The sequence below is a fragment of the Emydura macquarii genome, unplaced genomic scaffold (assembly GCF_026122565.2).
Source record: "Emydura macquarii macquarii isolate MOO-44397 ecotype Brisbane River unplaced genomic scaffold, CSIRO-AGI_Emac_v2 contig_2805, whole genome shotgun sequence".
NCBI lineage: Eukaryota > Metazoa > Chordata > Testudines > Chelidae > Emydura > Emydura macquarii.
Window position 1 is genome coordinate 5,301,597 of NW_027132942.1, and position 18,805 is coordinate 5,320,401.

General features: G+C 44.7%; 2 protein-coding genes across 3 annotated transcripts in view; one reads left to right on the plus strand and one right to left on the minus strand.

Annotated features, from left to right (window-relative positions):
* Window positions 1–9,325, minus strand: CFAP144 (cilia and flagella associated protein 144). Its single transcript, XM_067567868.1, has 4 exons — window positions 9,166–9,325; window positions 7,981–8,040; window positions 5,162–5,265; window positions 1–633 (listed from the first exon to the last, which is right to left on the minus strand). The coding sequence occupies exons 1-4, from the start codon at window positions 9,296–9,298 to the stop codon at window positions 520–522; spliced, it is 411 nt and encodes a 136-aa protein (XP_067423969.1). The 5' UTR covers window positions 9,299–9,325; the 3' UTR covers window positions 1–519.
* PIF1 (PIF1 5'-to-3' DNA helicase) overlaps window positions 7,514–18,805 on the plus strand; it is a 24,356-nt gene continuing 13,064 nt past the window's right edge. For both annotated transcript variants that reach the window (XM_067567866.1, XM_067567867.1), the window contains exons 1-5: window positions 7,514–8,064; window positions 9,955–10,531; window positions 11,537–11,666; window positions 17,044–17,169; window positions 17,312–17,465. In XM_067567866.1, coding sequence (XP_067423967.1) covers window positions 9,962–10,531; window positions 11,537–11,666; window positions 17,044–17,169; window positions 17,312–17,465 — 980 coding nt within the window. In that variant the 5' untranslated portion in view covers window positions 7,514–8,064; window positions 9,955–9,961. The remainder of the gene's footprint in view (window positions 8,065–9,954; window positions 10,532–11,536; window positions 11,667–17,043; window positions 17,170–17,311; window positions 17,466–18,805) is intronic.

Here is an 18,805-nt window from a genome sequence, read left to right on the forward strand (position 1 = left end):
CTCAAGCCTTGGGTCTGGCATATGTGAACTCATTAAATAGTTTGGACAGTGCTCATTTGGTTCTCTTACCTTCAGTGTTCAGTAGTGTTGAGGGAGGGAACCAAAATCTGTCCCCACTGTAGCTGCGATTGGAGGACCCCCATTGCTCCCTTCAATCCCATGGCTCTTTCCAAAGCTGCCTTTGGTAAAAGTGGGAATTTAGCCTCGAGGTCAGACCCAGTACATACTGGCTTTGCTACAGTCAGAAGCCTGAAGCCTGTCAAAAAGGTAGACCCTTTTGCAGGTTGTTAGTACATCCACTTCTAGGATGAGATGTGTAAGAGGCACAACCAAAACTTTCACATGGGTTTATTTCTGTAGCTGCTATCAGCTTCCAGGAGGTATGGCCCAGCTGGGGATTCCTCTTCCCTTGCTCAGAAATCTATGGGCTACCCATGGCATTGAGGAGGTGGCAACAGTGTGAAACTCCATTCAACACCACACAACTCTGCCTAGCAAAGCAATGTTTCTGCTGCCACCCTACTGCATGTTCTCACTTTGCTCCTTCAGGCGCCACATAGCAGCCATGTACTTGGTGATCTCACTGTTCCGGCATGGGAAGTACAGTCTGCGGTCAGTGCGATCCACACTGATCTGTAGAAGAGAAAATGGTCAACGTGTGAGGAGTGTCTCCAGGACATGTTCCCTTTGAGCCAAAGATGCCAGGAGTCAATTGCTGCAATTCATTGCTGCCAGTTTTAGTAAGGGCTGTGTGACTATATGATTAATGAGGTAACTGAATCTCATATTTCAGATTATTGGCTGATCACCATAAAGTAAGGGCAATGGATAGGATTTACCATACCAGCCATTGGTCCATCAAATCTTCACTATTAGATTACTGCTCTACCCAGGTGTCCACAAAAAGGAAACTTGATTTGTTTTTTGGGAACTGCATTTCTAAAGTGATTCTGTAAAAATGGTACTGAGTTTCTAGGTTTCTCTCTAACTCCTGTTTATATGTGCTCAATTCTAGATGTAATTCCCCCCACTGCCCTTGCTGTTACTCCTGCAACCTCAACCAATCATCTGGAAGTCAAGCTGGGCTCTTTCTAGCTCAATCATTGTCATCAGTAACTCTGACCCACCTGAGATGCACCATAGCATTAACATTTCTGGAGCTGGAACTAGTTAACAATTGTTTGATGCAGGAATGTGATCCCTCGCCCCTTAGCTGTGTTTATTGCAGGGCTAATGGTATGAAAGATAAAAACATGTTACTAAAGCCTGCAGTAAAAAGTACATTTTTTCCCTCTTTGTGGCTGACAGAAGTACATTACTAATCAAGTCAGTAGCAGGGAGAGGTGAGTTGCACAGGGATCCAGGTTAGAGGTCAGTGTTTCTGGTGGCAAAGAGGCAGTGCAAGTCATGACTTGCTCTATATAAGAATCTCTGCAGTCAGAAATAGTTTTCCCCTTAATGTGCTATACACCTCGCTACCTCTTAATGATAGCCTGTTTTGCAGATGTTATTCATCAAGGAGCTAGCTAGTTTTTTAAAGACTAAAGCCTTCTCTACCCCACTGACTACCTATCTGCTCTTTTCCCTTCTGAGTAGAAAGATCTCTAAATAATTAACCCGTGGCAACCCTGCCTCTGCTTTGAAACCAATAAAATTTATATCATAAGAACATTCTGGGTCAGACCAGTGGTCCATCTAGCCCAGTAGCTTGTCTTCCGACAGTAGCCAATACCAGGTGCTTCAGATGGAATGAATAGAATACGTAATCATCAAGTGATCCATCCCATCGGCCATTCCCAGCCTCTGACAAACAGCAATCCCTGCCTATTTTGGCTAATAGCCATTGATGGACCTATCCTCCATGAACTTACTTAGTTCTTTTTTGAACCCCTTTACAGTCTTGGCCCTCAGAACACACTCTGGCAAGGAGTTCCACTAGTTGACTGTTGTGGTAATACTTCCTTTTGTTCATTTTAAAGCTGCCGCCTATTAATTTCATTTGGCAACTACTGGGGGACACTACAATTTACCTCTCTCCATTCTGAAAATTGACCATTTATTCCTATCCTTTGTTTTCTATCTTTTAACCAGTTACTGATCCAGGAGAGGATCTTCCTTCTTATCCCATGACTGCTTACTTTGTCCACATGCTTGTTGACCCCCCTTACAGAATTCTAGTAGATTGGTGAGGCATGATTTCCCTTTACAAAAACCATGTTGACTCTTCCCCAACAAATTGTGTTCATCTAGATGATTGATAATTCTGTTCTTTACTATAGTTTCAACCAATTTGCCTGGTACTGAAGTTAGGTTTATAATTGCCAGGATCCACTCTGGAGCCATTTTTAAAAATTGGGGTCACATTAGCTATCCTCCAGTCATCTGGTATAGAAACTAATTTAAACGATAGGTTACATACCACTTAGTAGTTCTGCAACTTCACATTTGAGTTCCTTCATAACTCTTGGGTGATCCAATCTGGTTCTGGTGACTTATTACTGTTTAATTTATCAATTTGTTCCAAAACCTCCTCTAATGACACCTCAATCTGAGACAGTTACTCAGATTTGTCAGCTTAAAAGAATGGCTCAGGTTTGGGAATCTCCCTAATATCCTCAGTCATGAAGACCGACGAAGAGAATTCATTTGGTTTCTCTGCAATAACCTTATCTTCCTTGAGTGCTTTAGCATCTCAATTGTCCAGTGGCTCCACTGGTTGTTTAGTAGGCTTCCAGCTTCTAATGTACTTTCAAAAACTTTTTGCAGTCACTTTTTGAGTCTTTGGCTAGTTGTTCTTCAAATTCTTTTTGCCTTCCTAATTATGTTTTTACACTTAACTTGCCAGAGTTCATGCTCCTTTCTATTTTCCTCAATGTAGTTAACTTCCACTTTTTAAAGGATGCCTTTTGGTCTCCAACTGCTTCTTTTATTTTGTTGTTTAGCCACAGTGGCACTTTTTTGGTCCTCTTACTATATGTTTTAATTTGGGATATACATTTAACTTAAGCCTCTATTATGGTGTCTTTAAAAAGTTTCCATGCAGCTTGCAGGGATTTCACTTTTGGCACTGTACCATTTAATTTCTGTTTAACTTCCTCATTTTTGTGTAGTTCCCCTTTCTGAAATTAAATGCTACCGTGGTGGGCTGCTTTGTTGTCACTGTCGTCCGTCTGTTCCTCCCCTCCCCGCCCCCCAATGTTAAATTTTATATTATCACTATTACCAAGCAGTTCAGCTATATTCACCTATTGGACCAGATCCTGTGCTCCACTTAGGGCTAAGTCAAGAATTGCCTCTCGTGGGTTCCAGGACTAGCTGCTCCAAGAAGCAGTAATTTAAGATGTCAAGAAACTTTATCTCTACATCCCATCTTGAGGTGACATGTACTCAGTCAATATAGGGATAGCTGAAATCCCCCATTATTGAGGTTTTTTAATTTTTATAGGCTGTCTAATCTCTCTGAACATTTCACAGTCACTAACACATCCTGGTCAGGAGGTCCATAGTATATCCCTACTGCTATATTCTTATTCAATCATGGAAGAATTATCCATAGATATTCTATGGCACAGTCTGGTTTATTTAAGATGTTTATTTCATTTGATTCTATGCTTTCTTTCACATATAGTGCCACTCCCCCACTAGTACAACCTATTCTGTCCTGATATATTTTGTACCCTGATATTACTACATTGATTAGCCTTATTCCACCAAGCTTCTGTGATGCCTATTATATCAATATCCTCATTTAATACAAGGCACTCAAGTTCACCAATCTTAGTATTTAGACTTCTAACATTTGTACAGAAGCACTTAAAAAAAAAAAAAAAAAGTTAGATGTCTGCCATTATGTGATGTAATTGAATGGGACTCTTTTTCATTTGACTTTCTTATCAGATCCTATCCATATTTTATTCCTCTTCCATCCTCTCCTCCTTACTAGGATACAAAGAATCTCAATTAATAAATCCTCTGCTAAGGGGCGTCTCTGTCCGAACCATGTGCTCCTCCGCACCTGTCAGCTTCCCCTAGCCTTTAGTTTAAAAACTGTTCTATGACCTTTTCAATTTTACATGCCAGCAATCCAGTTCTATTTTGGTTTAGGTGGAGCCCATTCTTCCTGTATAGGCTCCCCCATTCCCCAAAAGTTCCCCAGTTCCTAATAAATTTAAACTCCTCCTCCCTATACCATGGTCTCATCTGCACATTGAGATCCCGCAGTTCTGCCATCTAACTAGACCTATATGTGGAACTGGAAGCATTTCAGAGAATGCTATGATGGAGGTTCAATCTCTTACTTAGCAACCTACATTTGGCCTCCAGGACCTCTCTTCTATCCTTCCCTATGTCACTGGTACCTACATATACCATGATCACTGGCACACCTCCCCAGCACTACACATACATCTGTCTAGATGTCTCAATCACTTCTATGTTCCCTCAGCTAGTTGGTTTCCAAGAAGAAATTTACCAGAATTCTTCAGGCACTCCTTTGCTTTAGTGGAACCTCAGAAATGTCTGCTGGATCGGTCATGATTATAGTTATTAGTTTGTCAGATGTGATCCATTTGTCACTGAGATTACATTTTTTCTCCCCAAGTATTTCCATGTTGATTCTTTATCATAAATCAAAATATATATTCTAACTGGGATACACCTCAGGTTAATTAGCAGTTTCCTGGTTCATTCATAACACCTACCTAAAGGATACAGTCATATAATCATATTTACTACAAATATTTGTAGCCTTATCTCCCATTAAATGTCATTTCATTAGTTGTTGCTCTTCACTGAACTCTCCCCAACTTTATTAGCATGTGATATGGATGTGCTTAGAACTGAATGCAAATATTCTGGGTATGGTTACAGCAGATGGAAGAGGGGGACTATCATTTCATTTCTCTACTCTGCAATGCTTAGGGCTGTATACTCTATCAGGTCCTACTAAAAATTAATGTTTAATTTGCTATCCACTAGCACCTCAGCTCTTCCCCAACCATTCTTGTTTCCCAGGCTTCTGTCTTCCATTGGCTATATTTGTTGCAGGGTATCTTGTTTCAGGTGTATTCCTCATCCAGAGAAATGTGTTCAAGAGTTCAAAGGCCTATGTTGAGTTGTTCCTTTTTATACTCCAGATAAAACATTTAGGGATGCTACTCACCAAGGGAGTGGTGTTCCAGCCGATTTCCTGGCTCTCTGTCTGTGGCTCTGTGTATTTCTTGGTTGGCTCCAGTGCAGCATGGTGAATAAGATTCAGAAACTTGGCTGTTGGATTAGGAAAAAAAAAGTATAGGCACAGAGGAAAGGGGAGTATTTCAAACCAGAATAAAGGAAATGGATCAAATAATTAAGTAGTTACAGCAAAAAAAACGAGAGTTCTGTAGCACTTTAAAGACTAACAAATTTAATTTCAGCAGGCATAAGCTTTCGTGGGCTTCCTCAGATACAGTTGGATGCAGTCTTTAAAGTGCTACAGAACTCTCGTTGTTTTTGCTGTATACAGACTAATACAGCTACCCCTCTGGAACTCTTCTAAGTAGTTAGTGTGCATGACATAAGGGAAGATTTGTTTCTGTGCCTTTGTGACTGACCCTATGGCAGGTCACAGTACGTCTACTGTTTTTGTCAAATTTGTTCATACATCTTGCTAATTCTGTCATCCTTGTCTCCTGTACAACAGTCTCCTATCATAGAATCATAGAATATTAGAGTTGGAAAGGACCTCAGGAGGTCATCTATTCCAACCCCCTGCTCAAAGCAGGACTAATCTCAGCTATCCTCACACTGTGTCTGCTGCCAGCCACCCCTCCCTCTCCCACCAACTGACATTACTTATGTCAGTTACTTATAATCTGGTCCCTTACTATTCCAGTTCCTATTTCCTGATCCATGACTTCAGGATACCAGTTTCTACTTTCATTAACTTTTTGTCAGTTTGTAAACTTACAGGCCCTGTATGCCAGTGCCTTTTCCCCATATTGTTCTCACTCGGTGTAAAGGCATGTGCATACACAGTTAAGGAATCATAGACGTAGGACGTAAGACTGCCCCCCTAATGACTGAATAGTTAAAAGTGAGTTTTGCACATAAGCAAGGCTTAATCCTTCTCCCAAAAAATAATGTTACCAGACAACCAGTGAAGTTACCGTAGACTCTAAAGGGAAAGGGATGCAGATCAGGATATGTAAAGAACCCATGAGATTTGCTGACTAATTTGAATGAATTCAAGTCAACGGAGCCTGATGCTTTTCACCTCATGCTGCTGAAGGAATTAGCTGAAGATATCTCAGTCACTGGCAATAATATTTGCAAACTCATGGATGACATGAGGTCCTGGAAGACTGGCGAAAGACTAACAAGCCCATCTTTAAAAGGGGAAAAAGGAGAAGCCAGGGAACTATAGTTTGGTCAGCCCAACCTCAATAGCTGGGAAGCTACTAGAGCAATATATAAAACATTCAATTGTAAATATCTGGAGGATAACGTAATTACTAGCACTAGTATGGATTTACTAAGAACAAATCATGCCAAACAAGCTTGATTTTCTTCTTTGACAGGATAACTGGTTTGGTGGATAGGCAGAATGCAGTGGACATAATATACCTGGACTTTAGCAAGGCTTTTGATGCAGTCCCACATGACATTCTCATAAATATGCTGGAGAAATGCAGGCTCAGCTGAATTACCATTAAGTGGATACATAACTGGTTAAGCAACTGTAAAAGAGTATTAATGGAATGGTGTCAGATTGGAAGGTGGTCTCAAGTGGGGTTTCACAGAGATCAGTTCTGAGTCCAGTGTTTTTTAACATCTTTATAAGTGACCTGGATGTAGGAATAGAGAGCACTGCTGAGAAGGATCTGGGAGCTGTGGTGGATCACAGCCTCAACATGAGTCAACAACGCACTCAAGTCATAATTTAGGAGGGCCCTGAGCTTTCCTACCACAATACTAACCTGAGCAACATTCCCATCTATGTGCAATTGTTAGCTGAGTTATATGTACATGTGGAAAGCCTGAGGTTAGCATGTCTGCCAAACAGCATACCTGTCCTGACCAAGTGTGGGTCTGCTGAGGACTATCTCAATTTCTCCTTAATTTAGTCTCCCTTTAAAAAAGTCGACACAAGCCAGCTATTCAAAACATTTTCCCTTTTTAGGTTCAATTAAGAAAACTCAAACCTTCAAAGTCTTCATCCCTGTTTCAACTGGGCCCAGTCCTTTCTTTCTTTCTTTCTTTAATAATTAATTTATTTCACCTAGTCCCCCATCCAGTTCTAAACTGAGCACAGCCTGTCCTCTCTGAGGGTCTGTCTTCCTGCTCTCCCAGCACCTCTTGCCTAAAGCTTAGCCTTCTTCACAGGCCTTCCCAGCTGTTGCTTTCCTTCTGCTGACTCAAGTCCCTACAGTGCCTCTTTAGTCTCTGAAGTTCACACTTCTCAAAGACTGCTATATGGAAAAAATAAAGGGAGTTGTGACACTTATCTCATGTCTGCTGGGCCCTTAAAGGCAAAAAGGTGCTTCAGGAAGTCCACCAAGACATCATGAACTCCTTAGACAGAAAACTCAGATGCTCTAAACTATCGGGGGACAAAACATCCAAAGGCACACACATCAGGAGCCATTGCACTGCTTGGACGATTTCTTTGTCCTGAGCCATACATCCTTCTCTTCCCAGCCACCTCAAGGTGCTAACAGGTTGTGCAACATTATCCTTTCCATTCAATCCAACTCGAAAACATGGAGAACTGTTATTACTATAGGTATACTGACTTGTTAAAAGTCCCTGTGCAGTTGCCAACTTTCACTTCCAGTGTTTCTAATCTTTTTAAGTAGTCTTTCTTTAACTGCACAATAAGTTCAATTTTTTCAAATACATGCTTTAGTTATTTTACAATATGAAAATTATTTCTAATGGCTCATTTATCTGATAATTACTTCCTTATCTAATTATCTCAACAGCTGTTCAGAGGTGCCTTACCATCTGCAGGCTCTTCTATGTTATCGTGCCATGACATTGGCTTCCTGGTGATCGTGTGAACTGGGGAGAAATATATTGATGCAGGTGAGTTGTACTATTATGGAATCAGTATTGCAGGCAGTCTCAGGTAAAACACGTTTTGTGATTAAAGGCTCCATCTAGCTCCTGCTAGCCTGTGTCCTGCTAGCTCACTTAGGCTGTTAAGGAGGAGAAGAGAGACTACAGATTGGGAAAAGAGCACTGACTAAACCTGATTGCTCTTGGGAACTGAAGGGAATCAGTCTCGGAGCCATGGGACTCTGGCACTAGGTGCTGTTTATGCTGACCAGATAAGACGCTTCATCCACTGATCTGTCAGTTTCCCAAACTGAGCTGCATGGTACCTGCTGGAGCAGCACAGAGAGCTGGCTGAGTACATAGTGCTAGTTCCTCATTTCTAGCTGCTAAATAGCATTTAACCCCAGCACACATACACAAATCCGAACATTACTTTCCATGTCAGCAACTGCTGTAGTTGCCACAAGGATGGTACATGATTGTGAATGGGAGACTGGGAAACAGGAGCCAGGCCAGTGGCTAGGGAAGTCTTTCTGTCTAGGACCTCAACCCCATTTTGCCCCACTAGTATGACCCAGGCCCCTGCCCTCAGTTCCAGACCTGCCCCCTGTGACGAAGTGGAGATATTCTTGGGGTTTTCTCTGAATGCTGTGTGCGCGTGCCTCAGTTTCCCCCCATATGTTACTCATATATGTCGGTGATGGGACCCGGCTGTGCGATCATTTCAGAGATCACTACAGGGCGGGTCTTCCCCGGCCACAGGTACACAGACCTAACCAGGACCCCCTGCCCTGGTCCAACCAGCTGCAACAGGTTGTGACCAAGAGGTGTGGCCACCTTGTCCAGGAAGGAGACAAAGGACGGGGGAGGGGCTAGGGGTCGGGTCTGGGGGAGGCTGGGGGAAAGAGGCCACACGTTAGTGGGAACCCAGCAGGGAGGGAGCCCAGAGAATGGGGCTCTCCGGGTGGTTGCTGCTGTAACTCCTAGGTGAGGCTGAGCGCTAGCAAAGTGGAGTCAGCCCTGTACGCCCCTTTGCCGTGACCCTCCTCGATCTTTCCCCCTTGCCTCCCCTCTCCTCCATCCGCTCAGCCCGTTTGAGGGGGTGGGCCCCCTTCCTCCCCGCCTCACCCCGTTTGAGCGGGTTGACCCCGTACTCCGTGTGCAGTCTCTGGCAGCGCAGCTCCTTCCGGACGGTTTCACAGAAGATCTGGTTCTGGTGCACCAGGTCGGGCGGCTCCTTCTCGCGGCCCCGGGCTGCCATGATCGGCCCCGCTCCTGGGACGCTGGGGGGGGGGGGGGGGGGGGTGACGAGAGGGATGCCGCGCTCGCGAACTCCTAGCGAGTGTTTGTTTCTCTCCTGTTGCCTGGTAACGGCGGCTCACCTACGGCGGCCGCAGCGGGATCGCTGATTGGTGCCGTTCAGATCACGCCCCTTGATTGGCAAAGCCCCGCCCCCATCTTCAGTTGGCCCTGGAGTTAAAAGTCCCGGTGTTGATTGGCTCAGTCCCCAACCAATATTTTTAAATCTGTGGTGGGGGAGGCCGGCACCGGCAGCCGCTGGGCTCGATCGAGTCCCCAGCGAAGAGCGAGCCGAGCCGAGCCGCGCCGAGATTAGGTTCTGTTCCGTTCCCCATCCCCGGCTGGACTCAAAGGACTCGCCGCTGCATCCGCGACAGGCAAGTTACGGGGCCGGGCCCAGTCGCTGCCAGGCTGGTGTCCTTCTCCCCCGCCAGCCAGCTCCCCTCAGTCAGCGTCGATCGCTGGCCCCCGAGGGCGGAGCCGGGCGCTTGTGCATGGCTGTGCCTGCTGCCAGCCGGGGTGGCGCCGGCAGGCGGGGCCCGCAGGTAGCGGCGGTGGGCCGGCCGGGCAGTGAGGGCTCGGGGGCCTGCTGAGCTCTGCGCTGTTTGTTTGCTTCAGGAAGAAGATGCAGGGCGCGGAGCTGGGCGCTCGGATCCGCGGCAGCGTCACCATCGAGCGCCTGGACCCACGTGGCCCGGCGCCGAAGCGCAGGGTGATCCGGGACGCCTCCCTTGCCCTGGGCCGAAACGAGTTCCGGGAGCTGGTCCTGCAAGTGAGCGACGGCAAAGTGCCCCAGAGCTTCTTGCTGCGCGGGGAGGTGCGGCTCTTCACGCGCTTCGTGCGCGACGGGAAAGGCGCCCTGCGGCTGGGGCCCGAGCACGTGCAGGTGCTGATCGCCAACTGCCCCCCCGACAGCCTCAAGCGCTTCCTCCGGCTGCTGCGCATCAAGTATGATGCCGCGGGGAAGACGAAGCCCGTCACGGAGCGGGCGCGGCTCCTGTCCAGCCTTCCGCGGACCTTCGACACCATCAGCCCTGTTCAGCTCCGGGACGTGCAGCAGGCCAGCAGTCAGCGAGCCCGCTCGAGCTGTGAGGCGACTCCTGTTAACGGGCAGGCCCTGAGGGACCGAGGCGACAACGGTCTGTGCAGCAAGCAGCAGAGAAGAGCCAGGACGGGATCGGCCGAGACAAGCGCTGTAAGAGATCCATCCCCCGGTAGCAGCATGGAAGCCCGGCCTCTCCTTGGCTTTGGGATATGGTTTCGGGGAGACTTGCAGGAGGCGGAAATTGCCAAACTCTCTCTTGGTTTGGGCAGGGAAAGGTCGTTTATGTATTTTGGACTGCCAGAATGGGACACTGGATTAAGAGGGTAGTTGGCAATAGACTGAATATTTTGTAGGTAGCTCTATCTGTTTCTGCATAAAATCTGTCCTTTATGGTTGCAAAGATAACCTGGCATGCTGGGCACTGCTCAGTCTGCACACAGCCTGCATTAGTAGCTCTGAGACCATTATCTACACTAGAAAAATAGGGTGTGTTTAGCAAATGTATTGGCTAATATGTGTGAATTAACATGCTTTTAAGCACAAAATACTACTTAGAATAGAAAAAGACTGGTGTTTAAAAACTTTAGCTCCCTGTGCTCAATGGAAGAGTCCACCCAAAGTGGTGGTTAAAATTTTATGTAACTTGCTAACTAAAGCACTTGCTAAACATGCTTCATTTTCCTAATCTAGACAGGGTCTGAGAGAAGTAAATTGTTCCATTTCATGTAAATAACACATTTCCTCTGAATACTAACAATGATTAGTTGCAAGAGATAATATCTTTTATTGGACCAACTTCCATTGGTGAAAGATACAAACTTCTGAGATACACAGAGCTCTTCTTCTGGTCACTTTCACCAACTGAAGTTGGTCCAGTTTAAGATATTATTACCTCATCCACCTTGTCTCTTTTGGGACCAAAATAGCTACAACAACACTGCAAATAAATTGCAACACAATTATTTCACTGGAGGTCATTTTAGCAGTTGGAATTTTGGGTAGAGTGAAGCCAATTATTTCCCACTCTAATCCCCATGGCGAAAAGATATATGGGAGAATGTTTCCTCCAAAAGTCTTAAGGTCAGCAAGGCCTGCAGCGTATGTACTGCTGTTAAAGATTTTGGTTAGCTCACAAGTGTAACTTCTTCCTTTCAGGTAGCTGATCTGAAATGCTCAAAGAAGCTATCTCTGCTAATGCATTCACAGATGAGACTCTCGCAGGAACAGTCCATTGTACTAAGTGCAGTGCTGAGTGGGAAGAACATCTTCATTACAGGCAGTGCTGGTGAGAAATTGCATAGCTAAAAAGTTACCACATGTCCTAACTGCACTCAGATTAGGGCTGAAAAACTTTAGTGTTGGTCTTGTGAGCTCCAAGAAAACTTTGGGCCTGGCCAACATTAAAGAGTTTTAGCAAAACTTTTGTGCTCCCACTGGTTCGTCTGAGCCTATGCAGCTCTAATGTATTCAAAGCACTGACAGCTTCAGTCACTTTACTAATGTCAGTTTAAATCTACTCAGTGGTCAAAATACCCTCACACCAATCTGCATTAGTGCTACTAGCAGTGGTGCTACATTGATGATCATGCTAATGAGAACTTTTTTCTAGAAAACAAATCTAATCCAAAAAGATGCCTTACTGTCTTTCTCCTGCAAATTCCTCGGGCTTTCCTCAGGCCAGGTAGGAGTATGGCAGTCATATTCCAAAGGAAATGGGGGATTAAGCAGGCTCTGCTAATAATATTGGATCGCTTTTGAGCATGCTTAGTCTGCTTTTTAAAGATATGATATTTAACAAAAAAAATATTTTTTCCAGCTCAGGCGAAAGCTGGAGTCCACATACCCAAGCATGCATTGGTTTTAAAATTAGATAAGCTCTGACGTTGTTAACCCTGTAAGAACTCGTTTCAAGCATCCAGCTTATCCTATTAAAATGTGTTGTGATTCCTGTAATGAAATAATCTCAGGATACACTTAAACATCTGCAGCGAGTGTCATGATCTGAATTTTATTATACCAAGTGTGACACTGGCAGACCCAGTGTCAGCTCTTGCCAAGGCTTTAGGCCTCAGCCAAGCACTAACAAATTCGTTGTTGGAAACCAGTCTGTTTTGCCTATATGTTAGTATGATTGGACTTCCAACAATATGTTTAGACTTTAATGCATGCAGCAGTTTACAAGCATTTCATCATTTCATTTATAATTTCTTTACCATATGCTATAAGGTAATATTTTTAAGTTTTGCTTTGGAACTGTAAAAAATATTTGCTCTGAAACTGTGAATCCAGTCAGGAGGGATCATCTCCTGCCCATCAAGAAGGCCCATCAAAGCTAAATGGATCATTCATTGTGGGATATCACAAAGAAAGATTTTATTAATTGGCCACTGCTCCCATGAAGAGGCTATGTGCAAAAGGGCTTGTCCCATCAGTTTGAATTCTGGAAGAACAAAACAAAAGTAGCTATCAGAAATTTTTTTCATCTCTTTTGCTGTTTGGACTCTCACAGAACTGAAGCTACAAAACAGAAGCAGAGATACCTAGTGCCAGCCTGGGTTAGCCCTAAAAGAAACTCAGAGTTGACAGATTATTACAACAGTCACCTTTTGAAACCATAGACTGCAACTCATTTGTGTATGTGTTTGCCTGCTTTAACCTTGTAATAACTCTCATTTCTTTGCTTAAATATTAAATCCTTAGATCGTTTACTATAGGATTGGTTACAAGTGTTGTCTTTAGTGTGAAATCTAAGGTACAAATAACCTGTGGTAAGTGACTGGTCCTTTGGGACAGGGAATAACCTGAATATTGTTGTGATTTTTGGTGTAAAGTACCATCTGTCACTAAGTCCATCTTGCCTGTGTGGCAAGATAGTTCCCTGGGGCATTTCAGTCTGTTTTTGACTCCATGGCAAGACTGTTATGGTGCTTTAGGAGTTCACACTTGTTACTGAGTTGGTGAAATCTAATTATAGAACATACAACCAGTTTGGAGTTTGTCTTGTTCCTTGACAGTCTGCCCTGAGGTGGCACTCTCAGTCATGAACCACTCCAGTCAGTGAGACACTGACTATATGGTATAGATCAGTGCATGAGTGAAACAATGGGAGAGGCATTATTGGTGCTGGAAAAGGGGACTGTGAACATTGCTTATCCAGGGTAAAAGTTCCTTTAGAGGGTGCATAAACTGCTGCATGATACCTGGAAAATCCCATTCTTCAAGTGCTTGTTCGTGTTGATTCCAAGTAGCTGTGTGCGCATTGCATGCACAGTTTGCCAGAAGGTTTTCCCTTAGTGGTGTATCCATAGGATCGGCTCTAGTGCCCCCTGGAGTCGTGCCCTCATGGCGCCACATATAAGGCCCTGCCAATCCTCTGTCTCTTCAGTTCCTTCTTACTGGCTGACTTCAACAGAGGGGTAGGCGGGTGGGTCTTGAAATGGACATGAGCAGCACATCTTGAAGATCAACAGTTACAGAAGGTTAGCTCTTCCCCAGTGAAATTTCTCGAAGTACCTGTAAATAGTTAGTACTTAGTGTTAGTTTTGTTTATTCTTAGGATAAGCATAGTTAGCAGCTTTTTTTCCCACACTGCCCCGGGGAAGGGCCATGCCTGGCTTCAACCCTTGCAGGGCCTGTAAGAAACGTATGTCCAGATATGATCCACACTCAACCTGCCTCGAGCTTGGGAGAGACACATCTGCAAATCTTGCAACGATCCCGTTGAAGTTTCCGTCCCAGGACCCAAAAGGAAAGAAGTTTTTACTTATGGAGTCGGCCCTCTGACCCATGGAGCAAAGTCTGGCGGAGCTGAGACCGAGCACTTTGGCATCAGTGCGGAGTGCATCAGCATCAGTAAGGGATACGGTGGCCAGAAAGGACACTGCCTAGAGACTCTTGGAACCGATATGCCTCTCCAGCACCAAGGGACTTGGCACGTAACGAAGCGTGGCACCTCTCCCAATCCCCAGTACTACGTAAAAAGCAAAAGAAGACTGACAGGGGATGCGCAGCAAAGTCATTTGGGTGTAAAGGCTCGAGCGAAGGGCAACCCATGCCAGGCCACTTTAGTCCCGAATGCTCGGGTGTGGCTCCATTGACTCTGGCCCCATGGAGGGGCCTGTGGAGTCGGGGGCCCTTGGACTCCTCGCCCAGGGACAGACACAAGGAAGAGTTGCAGCTCCCCTCCAGGCCAGAGAGCTTTGAGGCGGCGAGGGAGTTCATCAAAAGCACAGCACCATTACCCCCTCCCAGCTGGGACCAGGACCCCAGACCACTTGCTCTGAGAAGAGCCATGGTGTCATCTAAGGGCAAAACTGCTGTGATGGCAAGGTGGCCTTCCCCATAGCATCACTCCCTGGCACCGTATGGCATTGCACCACCATGGTCTTCCAGGATCAAGCAGTTCTCCGACTTTGAGGCGGAATCATATAGCTCAAGGAGGAGCTGACACTGCTCAAGAAGGTGCCAGGGAGCCGAGGCGGCACACTCCCTTTTGGTGCTGTGGCTTTCCCAATGGCAGATGCAGGTCCAATGGCCATTCTGGACCCCATGGGCATTCCAGCAGGTGCAAGGGTCCCATTCGGGGAGGTCACTCTTGCTCGTCTCGGACATCAAAGCCCAACCATCACATGCTTTCAGAAGTTTGCCACATGGCACCGGAGAACTGCAGTCACTGTACCTCTACTTCCGGACCTGATCACTCAGGAGCACAGCAGTTTCCAACATCCCAGTCTGGAGTCCTTTCACCTCATGGCATGGGAGCTCAGTGGCTGAACCCTCTGGAGCTAGCATGCTCAGAATTGGTTAGAGAGGTCCTCCTTGGCCGCAGAAAACCCTCCACTTAGCTAAGTGGAAGAGATTTTCAGTGTGAGCAGCTCAGAAGGACATCCTATTCATACTATCATCAATTCCTACTATCCTGGACTATCAGTTACATCTGAAACAACGACGTCTATTGGTGTCATCAATTAAGGTCCACTTGGCAGCCATCTCAGTGTTCCATCCCTGGGTGCCAGGCTGCTTGGTCTTTGCTAAGCCTTTGGTTGGATGTTTTCTGAGGGTCCTGGACAGACTGTACCCTCATACATGCCAGCCAGTTCCCCAATGGGAACTTGCTTTCTCCTCTAGCTTTCCTGGAAGGTGGCCTTCCTGGTGGTCATAACTTCAGCCAAGAGGGTATCTGAGCTCAAGGCACTCATATCAGAACCTCCCTATACAACTTTCTTCAAGGATAAGGTTCAGATTCATCCTCACTCAGCTTTCCTTCCAATATTTCAGAAAACTGTAAGCAGCTGAGTTTATACTCTGAGCTACTATATGGACTCTGAGTGTTTGGGCGCTCTATCTCTTTGAAGCAACTAAAGTATTTGTCCTTTTTTTCTAACCGCTTGGGCTAGATCTTGCTCATTGCATGTGCAGTTGAGAGTAAAATAAGTGTCTCGAAGAGAAACCTGTGTCTTCATTAATGAGCACTGATGTGCCCCTGTCTACAGCAATAGAGAGGCCTACGAGGGAAGGCATAGCTAAGCATCTCTTTAGCCATCATCAGGTTCATGCTTAAGGCTCTGTCTCCTTAAATACACCATTTCTCCACTCATGCCTCACCCCTTTTTTTTAGCCCTATGGTCTTATAAGGGAGCAGAGATTTGGGTTGTTTTATTGTTTGTCAAAGTAGGGCATCACAATCTTACTTGCATCCATTTGTGCTAAAGTGCAGCATCAGTATTGCCAATTCTTGTAATTTTTATCACAAGTCTCATGATATGTTTTGTTTCTTTAAATCCACAGCCCCTGGAGTCATGTGCTTATGTGATGATCTCATTTAATTTTAAATAAAGTTTCTGATCCTCATAGTTGCTGAGGAAAGCTTCAAATGAGAACCTTTAGGTTCTTAAACCAGAAGGCAAATTGAGAACTCACTTTTTTTTTGTTTTTGTTTTTTTGTTTTTAAACGATCTCATGACTTTTTTTCTTTTTATGGCCATGTCATGGCTTTGGGGGCTTGCTTAGAAATTTTTAACACTTGGCATTGGTACTATTGCAACCTACGCATTCTGCAGTGCTTAGTGCAGATACGCAGTGGGTCAAGCTTTTTATCTAAGTGTAGCTGTATCTAGAAATTCTCAAGCATCCCTCCTTTTAATTTTTGTATAAGGGAAAAACTTTAGTTGAAGATGTGCCTTAAAAAGTGGAGTGAAGGAAAGAACAGTTCAACCTTAGCAAAAAGTGAAATCTTTTAAAGCCTCCATGTTGGAGAGAGGCTTAGCCATCTTAAATTACAACACTAAATAAGATACACTTATAACTACCATGATTTCTCCTCCATGACTGGGTTTCAGTGTGTGGCATTTATTGAACCCTAAATGGGAGGGGCAAAATAACGCCAAAACTTCATATTATCTAAATGGTCAGACAGCTAACCCTTTCCTGACATGGTTGGTTTTACACCTACCTGAGCTCTGTATAGTTGGGCTGTTCTTTTCTTTTGTTTGAATCTTTGTTTTCTAATGTTTTTGGACATGCAAGGTTTTAAATGAACAGAAGGGAGGGTGGTATTAGGAGGAGTTTGGGGCTGGAATTCAAACTGCATGTGTTTGGGGGACATTGGCAATGGTGTCAGGGGAAAGCCTTTTTCTGAAAAAACATTTCTACTCTTTTAAAAGGCACTGGGAAATCATATCTGCTGAAAAAGATTGTGGGTTCACTCCCCCCAAAGAGCACCTATGCTACAGCCAGCACAGGAGTGGCAGCTTGTCATATTGGTGGCACCACGCTCCATGCATTTGCAGGTAAGAAGGATAACTTTCTGCTTAAGAACCTTTCCGGGCTTGCTATGTTCTTGGGAAGATGAGTGAAAAGGACCTGGGAGCTCTTGGCATCTTGATAAAGATGCCAGGAGGATACTAACTCTGCATTCTCTTCTTTCATTAGGTATTGGTTCTGGGAAGGCTCCACTAGATCAGTGTATTGAGTTGGCTCAAAGAACTGGAGTGCGTCAGCATTGGTTGAGCTGCCAGCACTTAATTATTGATGAGATTTCAATGGTGGAGGACAAGTTTTTTGATAAATTGGAAGCAGTAGCCAGGTGAGTGGTCATGAGGCAAAAAGCCTTTATAACTCAGATAAAAGTTCCCTAAATTTAGATCACTTTGCTAGGATTGCCTTCCCTGTGGCTGCGTTGGGAAACAAGGTTTATTAATGTCTAGAGTAGCTGGGAAGCTCTGGATTATAGAATCATAGAAATGTAGGTGTGACCCATCCGTGCCTAGGGTAGATCACCTGAAAATGTCAAGATCAGGGCAAGCTGCAAAAGGAGAGCAGATTCTGGTGCTGGTGCATGGCAGTGAAGTTAGACTCCCCAACCAGCCACAAACAATGCTTCTGATTCCCCACACTGGTTTTCAAGACACTAAAACAAAATATACACAGCTCCCTTTACTGCATTTCAGTCTTTGGCTCCCAATCAGCCACTAGGTCATGTAAAGAGATAAGTTATTTAAAACGCTATGCTTTTTACCAAAAAGGTTCTCCTGATCCCTAAAGGGTCAGCCATAGTGCCAGATCAATATAAGTTTGGATCTTACTCAAAATACTACGCTGCCAGCCAATCTTTTAGTAACTAAAACTAAACTTTTATTATAAAAGGAAAGAAACAAACTATAAGAGAAATGTTAAATGATTAAAGCAATCGGATACATACAAATGATTCAAAAGTCCATCTATATGGATTCTTTGTAGAATTGTGGAGTTTGCAGGCTTGTATAGACCCTCTGGTGTACATCCAACACCTGGATGGGTCTCAGTCTTGTTTCACTGCTTCAGTTACAGACGGGTTGATCCAGAGGTAGGTGAAGACTAAAGACTGACTGAAGACCATATGGATGTGGGTGCAGCCTTTTATAGTAGATTGTCATGTGGCTTGTTTCAAACACAAGCACATGGCATAAAAAAGCTTCCTCAGAGTCAGAAAGAGTCCTTTGACCATAGGGAATGTTCTTACATGTCCTTTTGGTGACTCAAGTGTAGGCCTGTCTTTTCTCCCTGGGCCCATTGTACCTGTGAGTTTCCTTAATAGGCCATTAAACCGGCTAGTGCTGCCACCCTGTCTGGGGTGTTGCCCAGAAACAGCACAAGTTGAAATACAGATACATCAAACTATCCATAACTTTTGATACAAATATGACACATGAACATAAACAATATCATCTTATTTAGCAAATCGTAACCTTTCTAACAGTACTTGACATAGCATATCTCATAGAAATTATTGTAAATCTTGAAATACTGATGTTAATGGTCCCCTTACTCCAGCCAGTGTCACAGTAGGGATGAAAGGGACTTCAAGAGATCATCTAGTCCAGCCCCCTGCCCTGTGGCAGGACCATATAAGCCAAGACCATCCCTGACAGGTGTGTGTGTGTCCAA